This window comes from Raphanus sativus, chromosome 1 (genome assembly GCF_000801105.2).
Source record: "Raphanus sativus cultivar WK10039 chromosome 1, ASM80110v3, whole genome shotgun sequence".
In the NCBI taxonomy this organism is placed as follows: Eukaryota; Viridiplantae; Streptophyta; class Magnoliopsida; order Brassicales; family Brassicaceae; genus Raphanus; species Raphanus sativus.
Window position 1 is genome coordinate 1993547 of NC_079511.1, and position 17808 is coordinate 2011354.

At 34.1% G+C, this 17808-nt stretch overlaps 2 protein-coding genes and 1 long non-coding RNA gene across 3 annotated transcripts; 2 read left to right on the top strand and 1 right to left on the bottom strand.

Moving 5' to 3' along the window:
• Positions 1-854: 854 nt before the first annotated feature.
• Positions 855-3323, top strand: LOC130508366 (uncharacterized). The gene is made up of 6 exons (XM_057003831.1): positions 855-1376; positions 1557-1951; positions 2025-2151; positions 2238-2549; positions 2626-2838; positions 2931-3323. The coding sequence occupies exons 1-6, from the start codon at positions 1374-1376 to the stop codon at positions 3243-3245; spliced, it is 1365 nt and encodes a 454-aa protein (XP_056859811.1). The 5' UTR covers positions 855-1373; the 3' UTR covers positions 3246-3323.
• Positions 3324-15257: 11934 nt separating this feature from the next.
• Positions 15258-16479, top strand: LOC130508368 (auxin-responsive protein IAA3-like). The gene is made up of 3 exons (XM_057003841.1): positions 15258-15562; positions 15652-15963; positions 16056-16479. The coding sequence occupies exons 1-3, from the start codon at positions 15285-15287 to the stop codon at positions 16129-16131; spliced, it is 666 nt and encodes a 221-aa protein (XP_056859821.1). The 5' UTR covers positions 15258-15284; the 3' UTR covers positions 16132-16479.
• A 112-nt stretch (positions 16480-16591) lies between these two features.
• LOC130508372 (uncharacterized) lies at positions 16592-17089 on the bottom strand. Its single transcript, XR_008942814.1, has 2 exons — positions 17023-17089; positions 16592-16819 (listed from the first exon to the last, which is right to left on the bottom strand). It is a non-coding gene; the product is annotated as an uncharacterized LOC130508372 (long non-coding RNA).
• Positions 17090-17808: the final 719 nt, after the last annotated feature.

Below are 17808 nucleotides of genomic sequence, written 5' to 3' on the forward strand. Positions count from 1 at the left end.
GAAGAACCACCATTGCAAGAAGAACAGATAAATGAAGTCGAGGAACCTGAACAACAAATTGATGACATTCTTCTCATTGATCCGCATAATCATGAGTATGAAGATCTTACCGACGATGGCACAGATGAAGCTGTTGAAGACGAGTTTAATGAAAATGATGATGTTTCTAGTGATGACGAAAATGTATCTGATTGATGTATTTGTGTTTTAATATGATTGATTTTCAGACTTAATGCATGTGATTCGATTATAAAAAAAAATATTGAGTTTGAGGTTTTGAATGAAAAATAAAGGATTGAGGTTTGGGATTGGAATATGAAGAGTAGAAGATAGGAAAGATGGTGTTTGTGGTTTGGGGTTTTTGATTTTAGAGGTTTAGAAAGAAAACCTCGTTAATTCCTCGTAATTTACGACGAAATAACGAGGAAAGTAGAAAAAAAGAAATACACGGGCCTCGTTAATACCACGTAAGCACAAAACGTCGTAACGACCTCGTAAGCTTACGTGGAATTAACGAGGCTTATTTTTTTTTTTATTTCCTCGTTATTTCCTCGTAGGTTTACGAGGTTTTAACGAGATATGTTGTCTAAACCCCTAAACCCTAAACCCCAAACCCCATCTTTCTTATCTCTTTTGTCTAAATCCCAAACTCCAAACCCCATTAATAATTTTCAAATCTTCAAAAGATTATATTTTTAAATCTTCAAAAGATTATATTTTCAAATCTTCAAATGATTATATTTTCAAATCTTCAAAAGATTATATTTTTAAATCTTCAAAAGATTATATTTTCAAATCTTCAAATGATTATATTTAAATAAATAATTTGATTTTGTATAAGTTTAAATTAGGAAGAAGAGATTGATATTAGAAGTTAAAGAATTGTGGTTATAAATTTTGAGGTTTGATATGTTATGAATATATGAAGTAGAATATAAGAAAGATGGGGTTTAAGGTTTGGGGTTTAGAGTTTAGAGGTTTAGAAAATAACCTCGTTAATAACTCGTAACTTACGAAGCATTTACGAGGAACAGAAAGACGGGCCTCGAAATTTCATCGTTTTGTTTGGGACGGGCCTCGCAATTTCCTCGTAATGTTACGAGGGTTTTACGAGTAACAAAAAGACGGGCCTCGCTAATTTATCGTTTAATTTGGGACGGGCCTCGCAATTTCCTCGTAAGCTTACGAGGTTTTTACGAGAAAGAGGAACACGGGCCTCTTTAATTCCTCGTAAACTTACGAGGAAATTGCGAGACCTCCGTAACTTATATATACAACCTCACAAACCTCACACTGTCCATTCCTCCCAACTTCCTCTCCACTTCCTCCCCATTTCGTCTCTAACTCCTTTCCCATTCCTCTCTCCTCCGAAAATGGTAATTTCCTCGCCCCCTTTATTAGTTTAGACAATTTAGATAGGTGGTTAATTTAGGTGGTTAGTTTAGAGAATTTAGATAGGTTTACGGATTTTATGTTTGTTAGATAGATTTTTAAATTATTGATGATAGCTTTTTAATTATTGATGATCATAATCTCAAAAAAATATATTTTTGCAGGTTCGCCAGCGCATGCTTACTGCTCACTACAGGGAGATATTCGGTGAGCCTGGTAGTCAGTTAGACCCGCCAGGTTCTTCTTCAGGTGCCGGCGGTTCAGGTTCTTCAGATCAGGAGTCTGTTCCCGAGACTCAGCATTTCTTCCCTCCGATTCCTCCTCCGATGGCTCAGCCTCAGCCGATGGCTCAGCCGATGGCTCAGCCGATGGCTCAGCCGATGGCTCAACCGATGGTTCCTCCGATGGCTCCTCCTGAGATCCCCGCCGCTGTTCATCCCGATCTCATGGTGCCACCTACTGTTCCGTTCTCGCAGTACACTGTCGAGGATATTCTTGGTATGCCAGGCAGAGCTGGTTTACCAATCATAGACCCCGACAGACCCGACGGGACTTTATGGTAAGTGTATTTTTTAAATAATTAATTTAATTTATAACTTCATTAAATAATTTAAATTTTCATTTTTTTCCAGGTTTGGGGTTGACAATTCCCTTGCGACAGATGTAACCGAGACGATTAAAGGTTACTTCTCCATGGCGCATCCAAACTGGAAATTGACGCCGATCTACATCCGAAAGACGTGGTTCAAGATTTACGCTGTAAGTAATTCTATTAATTAATTTTTTTTTTATTAACTAATTATTAATTTTTTTTTTATTAACTAATTATTAATTTTTTTTTGCAGCAAAAGTATCATTGGTCCATCGGGGTCAGTGAGAGAGTGAGGAAGGCGTTTTACGAAAAGGCGCAAGTTCGCTTGTCGGACACGGTTTGCAACTGGAAGGGTGCCTGGATCGTCAAGGGGTACACCCGTGGCAAACCCGCTGAGCTTACCACGGATGTTTGGGACGGCCTCATCCGTTACTGGAAGGATCCTAACTCCATTAGGATCGCAAACATTTGTGCTGCCGCCCGTAACACGGTAGACGAGCACGGTAACGGCCCGATGCTACACTCTACGGGCCAAAAACCACATGCCGGTGTCCGTTTGAAAATGGTACGTAATTAAATATTTAATTATTATTTTTAATATAATTAAATATATTTCTAACAATTTTCTTAAATGTTTTTAGGCCAAAGAGTTGGGACGTCTCCCGACTCTTCCGGAACTTTACGAGCGGACCCACAAAAACAAGGCGGGCCAGTTTTTAGATGGCAAGTCCGAGCAAATCTACAACAACGTAATTGCTCGGGTTGAGGAGCGCCAGACTCAGCTGACCCAGCAGTCCGGCGACGGATTACCAGTTACCTTATCCACAACTGAAGTGGATAAGATTTACGAGGAGGTAAATTTTTTAACATTATATCTTTTTAATTATTAATTGATTAAATTTCCCTTTTAAATTTAACTAACAAATATAATTTTTTTGTTTTTAAGGTTGTCCCTAAGAAAAAGGGACGTACGTTGGGGATCGGTTCCGTCAATGATGTCCCGAGAGCGACATCATCTTATGCTCAGAGACAGACCGAAGAAGTCACTCAGTTGCGTTCCGAGCTGGGCGCGACCAAAAGCCGTGTGAGTGGACTCGAAGCCTTCATCGACGTTATAGCGTCCACAAATCCGGAATGGGAAGCTTTGTTGAGGAACATGAAACAACAAAATCCCATTCCAGGCGAGTCATCGGGCACACATAACGAGGAGGATGTTACGAGGAGGAGCGAGGAATTCTACGAGGCGATGAACGAGCCTTAGTTTTTTTAGTTTTTTTTCGGTTTATGTATTATAAAATCCAAAACTTAATTATATATAAAATATTTTGTTGCTTGTGAATTTTATTTAAAATTTATTTATAAATCCAATATTTAAATATTTTTATTTTGTTAAATTAATAATTATTATATTTATCAAATAATATTTTATTAATTCGAAAAATGGAAGTCTACGAGTTATTTACGACGAAAATGTTTCCGAGAAATTTACGAAGAAATAGTTTCGAGGTTTTTACGAGGAAAGTCTTTCGAGGTCTTTACGAGGAAAGGCTTTCGAGGTTTTTACGAGGAAAACCTTTCAACGATTCTACATCGATTTTACGAGGAAATCCTTTCAAGGATATTACATCGAATTTACGAGGATATGATTTCAAGGATCTTACGTGTAAGTAACGACGCGAGGTTCACGTGGTTTGTACGAGGAAATTAGGCGAGTGATTTACGAGGAAATGGGGCGTGGAACTTACGACGAAATATTAACTTCGTCTTTACGAGGAAAGAGAAACCTCGCTATACTACGAGGAAATGGCGACGAATCCTTTTTTACGACGGACGAAAAACGACGAAAGGCTTTTCCTCGTTAATTCCTCGTAAACCTCCTTTTACGAGGAATTAACGAGGAAAATGGCCCTCGTTAATTATTTGTTTTCTTGTAGTGCATGTTAATTTAAATGATATTAACATTTTTAGGAAAACATAATTTATTTTTTCTATGAAACTTACAGTTTTCCTTTTAAGATGGATGAGAAAAAAAGAAAATTAAGTGAAGATCGGAAAATAAATAGAAAAGGGAGAATGACAAATTTACTTGGCAGGAGGCTTGGTAGGATCTTTGGGACATGTACTCTTTTCTTTAGAAACAGAAGTCATGACGTCATGAGTCTTAGAAACTTCTTTGCTTTCAGGTTCATTGTTCAGATTGAGTTTCAGATCAACCGTCTCCGAGAATCCTCTCTTGGTTCCGGTCACTCCACCGGGAAGACCAAGACACAGCTCAGTCTCCTTAAGATTCAGCTCGATACTGCCTATCATTGTTAACCTCTTTTCTTCTCAATGCTTTTCTTCTTCGTGTGAAGGTGATGAGGAAGGTAGAACAACGTTTTTTTTTTTAAATACACAAATAATACAAAGTGAGATAAGTCTCTATTATATCTCTCTATCTATAGGTGGTAGCTGCATGTGTATATCGTATTGAGAGATTTTTTAGCTAAATGGATTTAGACACGTGGATGAATCTCAGCCCTTCGATGAGTGAACTTGTTCGACTTTACACTAATCACTAGTATTACTTAATAACTGTTAATTTATTAATAAAATCTTTCCTGCAATTTTATTTTGTTGGTTGTACATGATTGCATTGCATTTGATTTGGACATGATCTTAACCATTCTTATATATAGGCTTACTTTCCAAAAATAAGATAAAGTTACAATACTAAAAATTTAACATCCCTTTAATAATTTAATAAAGTTTTCACAGGGAAATAAATAAAATTTTGCAAATTTGTAGTCATCTATTATATATGGTCTGAAATCCAAGGACAATACTTGGGTTCAGTCCCTATGGTGAATTTTCAAATTCACCGTTTCTCTAATAACCAATCAAAGTGCCAACTAGATTAATGATTAAAAATATTAAATAATTTTTTCAAAAATCAAAATAATTAAAAAAATAAATAGTGTCAATTTTAATAATGCTAATATCACTATCTAATCCATAAACTCAAATTCTATACCCTAAATCCAAATTCTAAACCCTAAATTCTAAATTATAAACCCAAACTCTATACCCTAAACCAAAATTCTATACCCTAAACCCAAACCATAAATCATAAACCCAAAAACCTGAACTCTAAACCTAAACCTATACCCTAAACCCAAATCTTAGCTAGACTCCAAATCCAAAACGTAAATACAAAATCCAAACCCTATACCCTAAATATTTGGATTAATATTGATGTTGTTCTTTTGAAATTTAAGGTTAAGAATTAAATTTTGGATTTAGAGTTCATGTTTGGGTTACTGTCTAGGATTTGGGTTCAGGGTCTACGGTTTGGGTTTATGGTTTGGTTTTAGAGTATAGGATTTGGGTTTAGGGTCTATGGTTTGAGTTTAGGGTATAATTTTGGGTTTAAAGTTTAGATTTCTTGGTTTATGATTTATGGTTTGGGTTTAGGGTATAAAGTTTGGGTTTGAGGTATAGAGTTTGGGTTTATAATTTAAAATTTAGGGTTTAGAATTTGGATTTAGGGTATATAGTTTGAATTTAGGGATTAAATATTGACATTAGCATTATTAAATGTGATATTATTTATTTTTTTAATTATTTTATCATTAGTCTAGTTGACACTTTGATTGATTATTAGGGAGGTGGTGAATTTGAAGGTTCACTATAGGGGGGTGAACCCAAGTCTTGTCCGAAATCCAACATATATTTAAAATATGTGTGTATTATCCAACGTATATGCGGAAGAAACCCCATTCTTTTCTTCCAACATCATACATTAATTTCCATATAGTACCAGTTGTAAACTTAATATTTTTTACAAAAAAATCTTTTGGTAATTAAACATCTGGATAATTTTATTTATTTATAAGAGTGTACCAGCCATTTTGGTGAGGTCGCAGACATCTCATATGAGAGTGTATCACTAGAAATACACATATTATTAATATAACTATGTTATGCTTTTTGACTTCCAAATATAATATTTTTCAACTATATAGTTTTAGTTTAATTTTCGCCGTAAGATTCTTCGCCGGAACCTTCCAATTATGCATATCACATCCACATGATTCAATTATTCATCCCACAATAAAAGCGCAGCCCTCTTGGAAATGATTATTCTCATACCACCAACACAAAATAAAGGATACTATGCATCTTCTATACTTATATATTAAAAACAAACATATACATAGAACGAAATGTGTATCTAGTGATATACAAACGCTTTATACCCACTTCATATAGTTTGTAGCAAACAGTCTGGTGGTTCTCAGGACATTTATGAGGCCACATGTTCATACTAAATCGATTGTTAAGACAAAATCTATCTTGTTAAAACAGAAATATTATAACTTCTTCTAGGTGGATTTTTTAAGTTGGACATCACATTATTATTCTTAGTCTAACCTTTCATTTAAATATTTCCTTAAAGAGTTTAATATCAACCATCTATCATTTAACTCCACTATAATATCTATGTCTTATATTATATACATCTATTAAACAAAATATATATTCTTTTCGTTAGAATATACTCACATTATCATATTTATATTATATCAGAGTACAAATATAACACTCCCTCTCTTTTATTATAGTCAAATGAATACAATAAATATCTCCAATATAAATATTACACGAGTCTGAATTCTTCAAAATATAAATATAAATAGATAGAAATAAAAATAAATATTACACATTTTATTAAAAATATAAATATTATTATACGAGAGGTTGATAAAAAAATACAACTATTACACGAATCCTTAGCCTGTCATTATACAATTTTGACTATCTCGGTCTGGTTATCTCCTAAACCAATTGATTCAATTAACCAAATAACTTAAAGAACACGTTTCCTCCCATCATCAAACTATAATTATCTTAAACACAAAACCTCTTTTAGTTAAAAGAACAATTATTTGGCATCTAATACTGATGAATCTTAAATTTTAAATAGCTTAATACAGAACTTTTGAAACTCAATACTAAAGATATCAGAATATATTTTCTTTGATGCTCAAATAATCGAGGTTTGTTTTGAATATACACTAAATAGAATATAGTAACGTATATTTTTATTTCAATAACAGAAACATCAATTTATACTTTAAAAAATCGATTATTGGAAAACTTCTTCACCAAGTTGAGTCTACTATGCCTAAAATCTCGGTTACAATCAGATATTCACAATCAAATTGACAGGTTTGAAAAATCATGAATATGGAAAACCATCTTCTCCAAATTTATTCTACTATACTTAAAAACTCGGTGTCAAGATATTTTGTATTTATTATATCTAACTTAATAGGTTAGAAAATATTCATTTCCTCCCACTAATATGTGTGTATGAGTACTTGCTTTCGTATTCTTCATTGGGCATTTACAAAACATTCAGAAAAAACTCCCAAAAAGCACAATGTCAAAACCAAATAGTATTGGTTGATATTTTTTTTTTGAAACTCAACAGTATTGGTTGATATTATATTAGTGTTTTCACCATACAGTATATTTTTAATACACCAATAAAAAACTATTAATAAAAAACAGTTTTAACATTGTTCTTAAACAATACGTTTTGGACAAACTCGAAATTATATAAAACCACACATTATGTGAAAAGCACAAACTCCAAATTGTATTAACTATTATAGAGTATATGTTATGTGTTAAAAATAAAAAATAAAATCCGCGCGGTCGCGCGGGTCATGATCTAGTAATAGTATTATTTTGCTAGAATACATAATAATCATGTGTGGCATTCATTGGTTGATATATATGAGAGCCATGTTATCTACTTTATTAAAATAGAAGTACATATATGGAAATGCCCTTAGTTTTCCCTATTATTTACAAGCAAATGCCACTGAGAATTAATAATGTCTTTGCGTAAAAAATTCATGTCTTTTCCACGTTTTAACACTTTTCTAAACTAACGCTAACAGACTACGATGAAGGAAACTAATAATTAAATGATCAATGTACTTCATCTTCTAACTATGCCATGTTTTCCTTTACCGATAACATTACGCCTGCAATATTAAACAACCACAATCATAGTTACCATCGACTTTTATATCAAAAGTTAACACACAGTCATCTATATGCATAATGTAAAATGTATGAAAATTCATAGAATTAATTAAAAATCAGCTCATCACAACTATAACGATCGTAAGAGTAAACATATTATATCTAAATTTTTAAATTGGTTTAATAATTTTCATTAGTTTATATTAATTATAAAATATTTGACTAAATAATAATGGCCCAAAAGTTGGTATAATAATAGATCTTTTTGAAAACAAAACCCCATTAGTTTATATTAATTAATTAATTAAATCAATTAATATTTTATGATCTGGGAATGATGTCATAATAAATTTAAAATTTCACATCCTAAGTAATAATAGAGATAGATGATTAATATAGATATAATATTACACTTGATAGTGGTTACTTATAACTTTGCCTAAAAATATTCGAACTCATTTTTAAACTATTAACATTATTTCTTTTCTTTTTTTTGGCACAAACAAATAACAAATAACATTATCCAAATTTATAAAAATTAATATACAATTGAATAACCATATTAAATTCCTTGATCTCAAATATATTGCTAATTTGTCAAAATTGTAGTATGGTTTATATATATTATATATCATAAATTAGCAACAAATATTTTTACAACATAATAGAACTCATAATTAATACCCCCGGTCGGGCGGGTCCAGGTCTAGTTTGGTTTATAAAAGATATGCTACTAGATGTTATGATGAATGATACATCTCGTATTGTGTGGATGAAAACCAGGTTGTTTTCAGAGGCAGATTTGTAGTGATCTGTTATATGATGTTAATGAAGAAGATGTGATGGCCTTTGACCATGTCGATCTCGTATTGAAGAATATATAGTATTCATAGAAACGAAGAAGATGAAGTTATTGTTTATTTTTAACCGAAAAAGCCTAAAGCTTGAATTTGTTAATATATATCTATATACCTAGTTTATCATATCTGTATAACCCCGATTATATCTTTGAGGAAGATTTTTTCTTTTTCTTTTATTCATGCTCGGCAGTATCATATACAGCGACGTATAATTGTAACAAACGCTCATTATTTGTATTTTCAGTTATACTTGACAACATCACTGCTTTATGATTTTCTCATATTTCAAAGAACTTTTAAGTCCAAAAATGAATTCCACGAAATCTTATATCGTTGGATGCAACCAATCCATTTAAATGACACAGCGATTAATGATAAGTGGTCAAAGCAAATCAAATCTGGAGCAGAAGTTCCAGCTAGAACTTTCACTGCTTTATGATAATAATATAAAACGTAGAAAAGACATTTCCTTAAAAGATCGGGTATCCACTCTTTTTTTTTTTTTCCGCCAATAGATTATATTAAATAAACGGGCCAAGCCCAAACAAACGGCCGAAGCCCAGTTACACTAAAATCCGCTACAGAACTCAAAAGCCAACGGGCTACACTAAAACAAGAGCAACAAGCCCACAGCCCAAGCAGTGCACAGAGAATCTAAAAACGGCCCACGGCCCAACCTTGAAACCCGCCCGACCCAGACCAGAAAGCGCGTCGAGGAGGTAACTCGCCACGTGGGGAGCTCTGCACCAAAAACGCGACACGCGTCTTCATCTCCTCAACTCGACCGCTTCAGTCTCACCGGCGCCGGAACCAACACTTTCACATCACCCGTTCGTCGGAGCTCGGAAAACGCCAGAGCCTCCACCCGAAACCATTACATCTCTTCACCGCGTTGTCATCACGCCGATAAGATCAATCGACATCCCGATATCTTCATCGACTTTGTAACACTTGAAACCCTTGACACGCACTCGAAGAAGCCAACCCCTTTTCCACGGATTCGTCATCTTACCGGAGATCTCTCGTCTACCGGAGTGACTCCTTCCGCCGTAACCGCAAACAACCAAACTAAAAAAACGACAGAACGAACCTAACCCAAAAGACCCGGGTTCCTGAGCGGCAGCGCAGATCTTTAGTAGCCTCCGCACTCCGAAGACCAAAGCCGGCGAAGACAGATCTGAGGGAGATCTTCTTCCCGGAAGCTTGAACCGGCGTTTGTGAATCTGAAGAAGCCTCCACCACCCGGAGAACACACCGCTTGACGAAGCTGACCGCTCCCTCTCCACTGAAACCTTCCGACGGACGCGTCGTTACTCCATTCCCGAGACCACCGACAGAGATGGGGGCGGAACCAGAGCTCAGACAAGGCCTCCGCTGCCAGCTCTAGGAAGAAGGAGCCAAGAGGAGCAAAACAATAGAACAGAAGGGAACTCCGGCGTCGGCACGGACGCTCACACGCCGGCCGAACGCCGGAGATCTAGAAACTCTCTCTTCTCTCTCTTCTCTCTCTTCTCTCTCTTCTCTCTCTTTCGCATGCGTTTTCAGTGTAATAATACGGGTATCCACTCTAGTAAGGAGAATATCACCTTAAATACAAATATATATTAGGCTCGAAATTTGGTGTTTTTTTAATAACACATGTGGTATATACCAACTACGTACGTACGTAAATTATGTTAATTCATTTTGTAGTTTTAAATAACCAGTCAAACGGAATTTCTAAATACGGCATTGTTTTCTGATATCGCATGTACTAACGTAACCAACGTATATTCGATAAATTTGAAAAGTAATTAAGAGACTAAAAAAACATATTGATTCTAAATTAAGGGTTTTCGAACCCGGAAACAAAACCACCCTAACGAAATCGAGATGGGACATGAGAGCACGTTTATCGCAGAACCGGAAAAGGGGTTCTTTCTTTTTTTTCTTTTTCATTTTTCTTTTTTTTTATCCGATTTTTTTTTTAAAAAAAAGATAAATTAATCGTGGCCGCCCACGTGTAAGTGGGGCCCACGATCAGGAAAAAACTCACCCAATTTCGTTTCTTCCTCGGGAGATTTTTTCCTTTGGTTTTGACAATTTTGTGGGGTCCACTCCTTCTCTCCTCCCTCAAGATACCTCCAATATCCTCCGATAAACCTGCTCTGAGTGGCATGAAAATCCAAAAGAAGAAAGAGTACAAAACATCGCCATAAATTTTAAAAACAAATTTTAAATTACTGACAAGAAGGAAAACATGGAGATTATGAAGGGACAAGTTACATCCAATAAAATTTCAAAGGCAAAAACATCTTTAAAACCCTACTTTTGTTCCTTGATTTGTCTACATCCCTCTCTTTAACCGCTTTCTCTCCTTTTGTTTCTATCCCAAAAACTCACATGAGTTTTCAAATCAACAAAACCCCAATTTTTTTTGTTAAATATATGGGCCGCGTTGTCACATCAGTTTGTCGTGGTTATTATATGAGTATCTACTTTACTGATCAATATATACGGATGTGTTAATCACTATGCCATTCACGTGTTGTAAACCAGCTGTGAGTAATATCTACTCCTTCCGTTTCATATTAAGTGTCGTTTTAAAGAAATTTTTTCGTTGCAAAATAAGTGTCGTTTTAGAGTTTGAATGCAAAATTTATTAACTTTATTCTCCATTCTATTTTTCTATTGGTTGAATTGTATCGGTAATGATGTTTTTATATTAAAAATATACAAAATTAAATGCTTTCTTAATCCGTGTGCATAAATCTAAAACGACACTTATAATGAAACAGAGGGAGTATAAGACTATAATCGACGCATGACAACAAAAATTATTTATCTTTTATATCAATTATTTTACTACAAGAAAAATTTCACAAAATTAATTTAAAGTTATATTATCCCTAGAATCTAGTAAATGGATTATATGCGAAGCTTTAATGAGATTGAACGAATGCATGCAACCATGCACATCTGTATATCAACAATCACAAGAATATATGAATATTTGGACATCACCCGTATTTGCTTTTTATTCAAGATTACGATCACCTTTGATGTGTAATCAAGATTAGATTTTATATACACACACATATATATGGTCCAAGTCTGAAAGTTATGTGCATCACGTCGAAATTAATGACTTATTATCAAAGGTATATATGTGCTGCATATTAACTTGCAAGATAAGAACGTGTGAGGACCAGGTGTCCTTTCATTTGGACCTAACAAGGCCACAACTCTTGAAATTCTACCACACAAAGATCATTTTGATATTTTTTTTTTCGTCTTCATTTATTAGTTTTTTTTTGTTCTTAAGTTTTATTATTAGTGTTGGAATATACTTTCCCACATTTAAAGAGTGCAGCCAAATGACATGCATGCATGCAACTTAAACGACAAAACCATATAATTTTACATTGACTAAACTGTATATTGTGTTTTTTTGTGAAAGCCATAATTTCTGGGGGTTATTTGTGAAGTAACCAAAAAAAAAAACTAAAATTAGTTTATTCTGCGTGACTCAAACAAATTACTTTACGTCAACACAAGCTCTACAGTTTTCACGCAAGCAATTATTTATCATCAGTCTATATATGTGTTAAAATAATCAATGAACTGGTAATCGAATTTCGTGAATTTTTTGTCATTTATTTAAAACATGTATACTGCAAACCTCATGTATGAAGTATTCATATTTTTATGCATATTGGTATATCATATCAAAGCTCTGATTCAAAATGTGGATATCGAATAGTGGACTAGAGGATAGCTTATGTACATATGATATAATAACACTAAATTCAAACTTCTTAGCAAAATTCTTCTAAACTAGGTTATGTACATTCATTGTAATACTATTTAACCAAATGTTTTTGAACTGTATATACGTATAAAGAAAATATGCGAGAATCTGCCACTATACGCTCATGATATCTATATTCTATATGTAGGGATAACTCATAACAATGTAGCCTCGTAGTTGGGGCTAACCGCAGTACCATTGCTTGAAATTTGTATCGTTTACTTAATTCTTAAAAGTAGTTAATTAATCGACTAATTAAACTCCCATAATTCTGCAAAAAGAAAAAAAATTGTTACCTAGGCGACTCTTACGATTTACGATGGTCTACAAAATTTTGTTCAAAGAGATTATTAACTTATAATTTTATTTTATTGAATGAATCTTTATAATCATCGTAACTCGGTAATCAAATATGTTGGGATCCAAAACATTCGATATTTGGTTGATCCCGAAAACTTTAACGGTGAGATCAACGACGATTTGCAGAATCGCAAGTTAGGTAAATAGTGGGATGAGATTAGCATACAAGAGATTTGGGGATCGCTTTTTTGATCGTATTTGACCCGTAAAGATATTCTCTTTGTCCAAATAATTCCAAAGATTTTAGTCAAAAAAAAAAAAAATTCCAAAGATTAACAGGTATTATTCTGGCCATAAATCTTTGAAAATATATTATTTATCATAACAAACACATGCTCATCATGTTATAAACTTCCGTATATTGTTGTGCATACAACACCCATTTTACTAATTCTGCATATTATTATATAGGCAATAAGCTTAAAGCACTTGCCAAAAATATTAAATTATTTGGTTCAAAAACCTATTAAATTGTGCTAAATGCTGGTAGTTGAACAGATCCCTCAAATTAATGAGGAAGCTTAAGTAAAATCAAATTATATGCGATTTAAAGTTTATAACGTTGGCTTCCAGCTTAAGAAAATGGACAAAATTTTGTTGGTTAAGAGTATAGTGAGAAGATTGGAGTGGTCCACAACGCCGTCAAAGCAAAATAAGTCCAATTTGCGTCGGCCCAGCCCATTTAGTGGCTGAAAAGCATCACATTCCGTGTATAGATGGGACCCGTTTCTTTGTTGCTTCTTATATAATTCGTACACGTGGCGGTCAAGACGATAGTGGTGATCTTCTGTAGGATAAGCAAATATATTAATGACAGTTGTCGTGATTATCATGTCGGCAAATACAATTAAAGAACGTATCATCTTTAGGTTCACTTCTTTGGCTAATGATGGATTCTCATAATTCATTACGTTTTGAAGCTGTTCCTTTTTCTTTTCTTTTTTTTTTGTAAAGGTTTATACTAGTATCATATAGTGTAGACATTATACCACAGACTCTAGTTACTATTTACTAAAACCTCGGTTAAGAGAATAACCAAATCGAACCAAAACCTAGATCAGATTCAACTCGAATGAGTTCTATTGAACCTCCATATAAGTAGAATACAGCCAATGACACACACTGTAACATGAACCAAGACAGAGAAAAATCTGCTGAAGATCTATTTCTCAGGTCCCAAACAAAAACTACAAAGACCCCATTTATCATGTTGCTGACACTATGCCTCGAGCTAGTAAAACCTAAAGGAAGAAGTCTTGTCGTGATTGTTTCAGATTCTTTTATACGTGTGTGGCTTTGTCAGGTCTTGATCGTTGATTGTTTAGAGACATAGAGACAAAACTTGTGGGCTTTAGCAAAATCCACAAAAGAACAAAGACAGGTTTTGTCTATTTGGCTCTGTTTTAGGCTCTTCAAGACCCAAATTACTTGTTTATTGTAGATGAAGTGATGGAGCGGAAGCAACCATAAACAGCTCAACCAAAAGATTAAAAAATCACGTTTGGGACATGTTAGCTCAACCAAGGGATCATGCTTTTTGTTTGATTAATATAATCAAATCAATACAACGGATAAAAAAGTATTATTCTTTTTTCTTTTGTAACACACGAGAATATTATTCTTCCATAAAGCAAAATTTTTACTAACTAAATCAAAACTGAATACAAATTTAGTTTTAAATGTCTATTTATAATAAATCTTTAAATCTATGTAACCCATAATCTTATTAAAATTGGAAAACTATAAAAATGAAAAATACGGTAACCATCTATGTAAACTAACAAATAATAAAAGATATTTGGAGCTGCATCATGAAGTTAATGAAACAAACACAACAAAAGTGAACTACAAACAACGCAAAAAGAATAAAAAACTAGCTAGACCTTTAGGTAGAGTAGAGTTAAGTAGTTAACTAGGTAGGTTGATCTATTACCAGAAGTAAAGAAGATAAGAATACCTGATAAATCATTGGTTCTGAGATTAGATCAAGAGAGAGGTGATGAACATATATGTATATGGCAGACCACATGTGGTGGGGATTAAAGATATGATCTGCACCGTCTATCAAAAGAACGATAGATAAGTTTTTTTTGGTTTTGGACAGTTAAGAGAAAGAGGAAGTGTGTCCCACAAATGTCCCGCAAGAAGATGGGACACACTTTTGCCTCAAAGTTGCTGCTACTACTACCGACAAGCTTAGCATGTTTCTCTGTTTTTCCTTTGTCCTTAATTAGAAAAAAAAGTTTCTTCTATGAATCTATCTTCTATAAAACAACTCGCTTCCACGAAGCCTCACTTCATCTTCACTATCAACTTCTCTATAACCAATAGCTTTCCTTACTTCTCCAGTGTGAAAATGGATGAGTTTGTTAACCTAGAGGCAACCGAGCTGAGGCTGGGATTACCAGGAACAGACAATGTATGTGAAGGAAGAGAAAGAGTCTCTTGCAGTAAAAGAGCATTACAAGGTGCAGCTGAGAATGAGACTGAATCATCAACGATGAAAACGGAAACGTCCCCTCCACGCAAGTAAGTTTTAAACACATAACTTCTCTGAATCTGACTTGGTGATGAACCAAAAAAACTTTAGTTTATTGACAGTGTTTTTCCATTTGCAGGGCTCAGATTGTTGGATGGCCACCAGTTAGGTCTTTCAGGAAGAACATCGTTCAAACAAAGAAGAACGAATCTGAGAGTGAGGGTGGTCGAGGACTCTATGTGAAAGTAAGTATGGATGGTGCACCATACTTGAGGAAAATAGATTTGAGTTGTTACAAAGGATACTCAGAGTTACTAAAAGCTTTAGAGATGATGTTCAATTTCTCGGCGGGAGAGTATTTTGAGAGAGAAGGATATAATGGTTCAGAGTTTGTGCCTACTTATGAAGATAAAGATGGTGACTGGATGCTCATTGGAGATGTTCCATGGGAGTAAGTCCTTATCATATATGTCAAAAAAAAAACTTCATAAAAATAAAAATAACAATTTTTTAACTTTTTTATGGGTTTGTTTATTGTTGCAGGATGTTTGTATGCACTTGCAAAAGACTGAGGATCATGAAAGGATCAGAAGCCAAAGGCTTCGGATGTGATGTATGAGACAAAGATTCATGAAGCCTAAAAGAGGCACAAGAACCTAAAGAGAGCAGAGTTTCTTTGGGTCAAGAAAAAATCTGGTCGTGCTCGGGTTGTCGGGGAAGACCTATGTTCAGGATACCTCATCGGTGAATTCGAATGTAGAGATGCTTAATGGTATTAAGCACATAAAACTGGAACCTAAATACTTTCTTTTGTTTTTGTTTCAGAAACAGGGCAAACGGTTGTCCTTAAGTCTTTGGTTATGTACTACATTTTTAAAATTTATGTGTTGTGAAGATTGAAGAGTTATTCTTATGTTTGTAGCATTCTGTTTTGTGTTTTCATTGATCAAAAGAGATTTTCAAGCAATACCAGTTTTCTGTCTTTGATTCTCAAGGTCTGGTATCAGAATTTTGATTGTCTGGATAGGACTAGTTATTTGATCAAAGCACCAACCTAAACAAAAGCAAACTGAAATAAATGAAAATATAAAAAGCTTATCTTAATGGAGATTAACATTTTGTCCAGGATTTCGGGTTCATCTCATTAGCCAAAAACAAAAGAAACCTATCTCTTTGCGCCGGTGACCACATCAGAAACATATATTGTACATATCCATACATCAAAATTCTTCTCTGCCCTATCCATAATTAATAATCTATAGCTTCTCCAGATCAATTCACAATCGCATTTTCCATTGTAATTAGCCCTGATAATCGGACATCACTACATCATAAACATATTCCGCAAAACATGTTCAAAAAGCAAAGAAATCGAATGTTAAAAAAAACAAAAAAGCAAAGAAACCGAGTTTGACAAGCTAAACAGAGCCAGCCGAGAAGGCCAGACGTAAGCAAAGAAGACTACCACAAACCCTAATTTTCGCACGAAGAGAAGAAGAAGAGCGCTTACTTTCGCGAATATAATTCAACCCTTAGCTTGTAGGATATCGTTTGTGTACATTATTCACAGGGCCGGCTTAACATGGTTAGGGGCCTAAGACAAAAAATAAATACTCTAAAATTTGTGTTTATTTAATTTTTAAATATTTTTTTGTTTTTAAAAATTTAGACTGTAATATTTTGTTTAATTTGTGATAAAAAGAAAAGTCTATATATATAAATATTTTGGGCCCCTTTTTAATTTTGTTTGTAAATTTATAAAAAAAAATCTATATAAAAACATGTATTTATAAAAAAAACTGGACCCCTTAATTGTTAATATACTGGGGGGTTTGGGTTTGGATCGAGAACGGTCACACCTTTTGTTCCCCTAATTAGCCGGCACTGATTATTCAGTAATTAAAACCCTAATTAAGCAGTAATCATAGAAAATATGATATAAATCTCATTTGAATTGATTATTCGAATATTCCTACAAATATTGAAAACTGTGTATGAGTTAGCATTAGCATTTATAGTATAACAACGCTAGCTTTGATACTAAAAATGTGAACATAGATATAGTAACTTGCACCGTGGCCTAGTGGTCAAGGTTTAAAGACTTCTACACCTAAGTCTCGGGTTCGAATCCCAGGCGACGCAATTTGTACATTAGGAGGTTTGGGTTTCAATTCTTGGAGAATGCGAGTTATGCAGAATATTGGAAACAAGTGTTACAATGGATCTTCAGCATAGCGCAAAGAATACCGTCAGGAATGGATCTCATAGGACGGCTTAGAGTGATGCAGTTAGATAT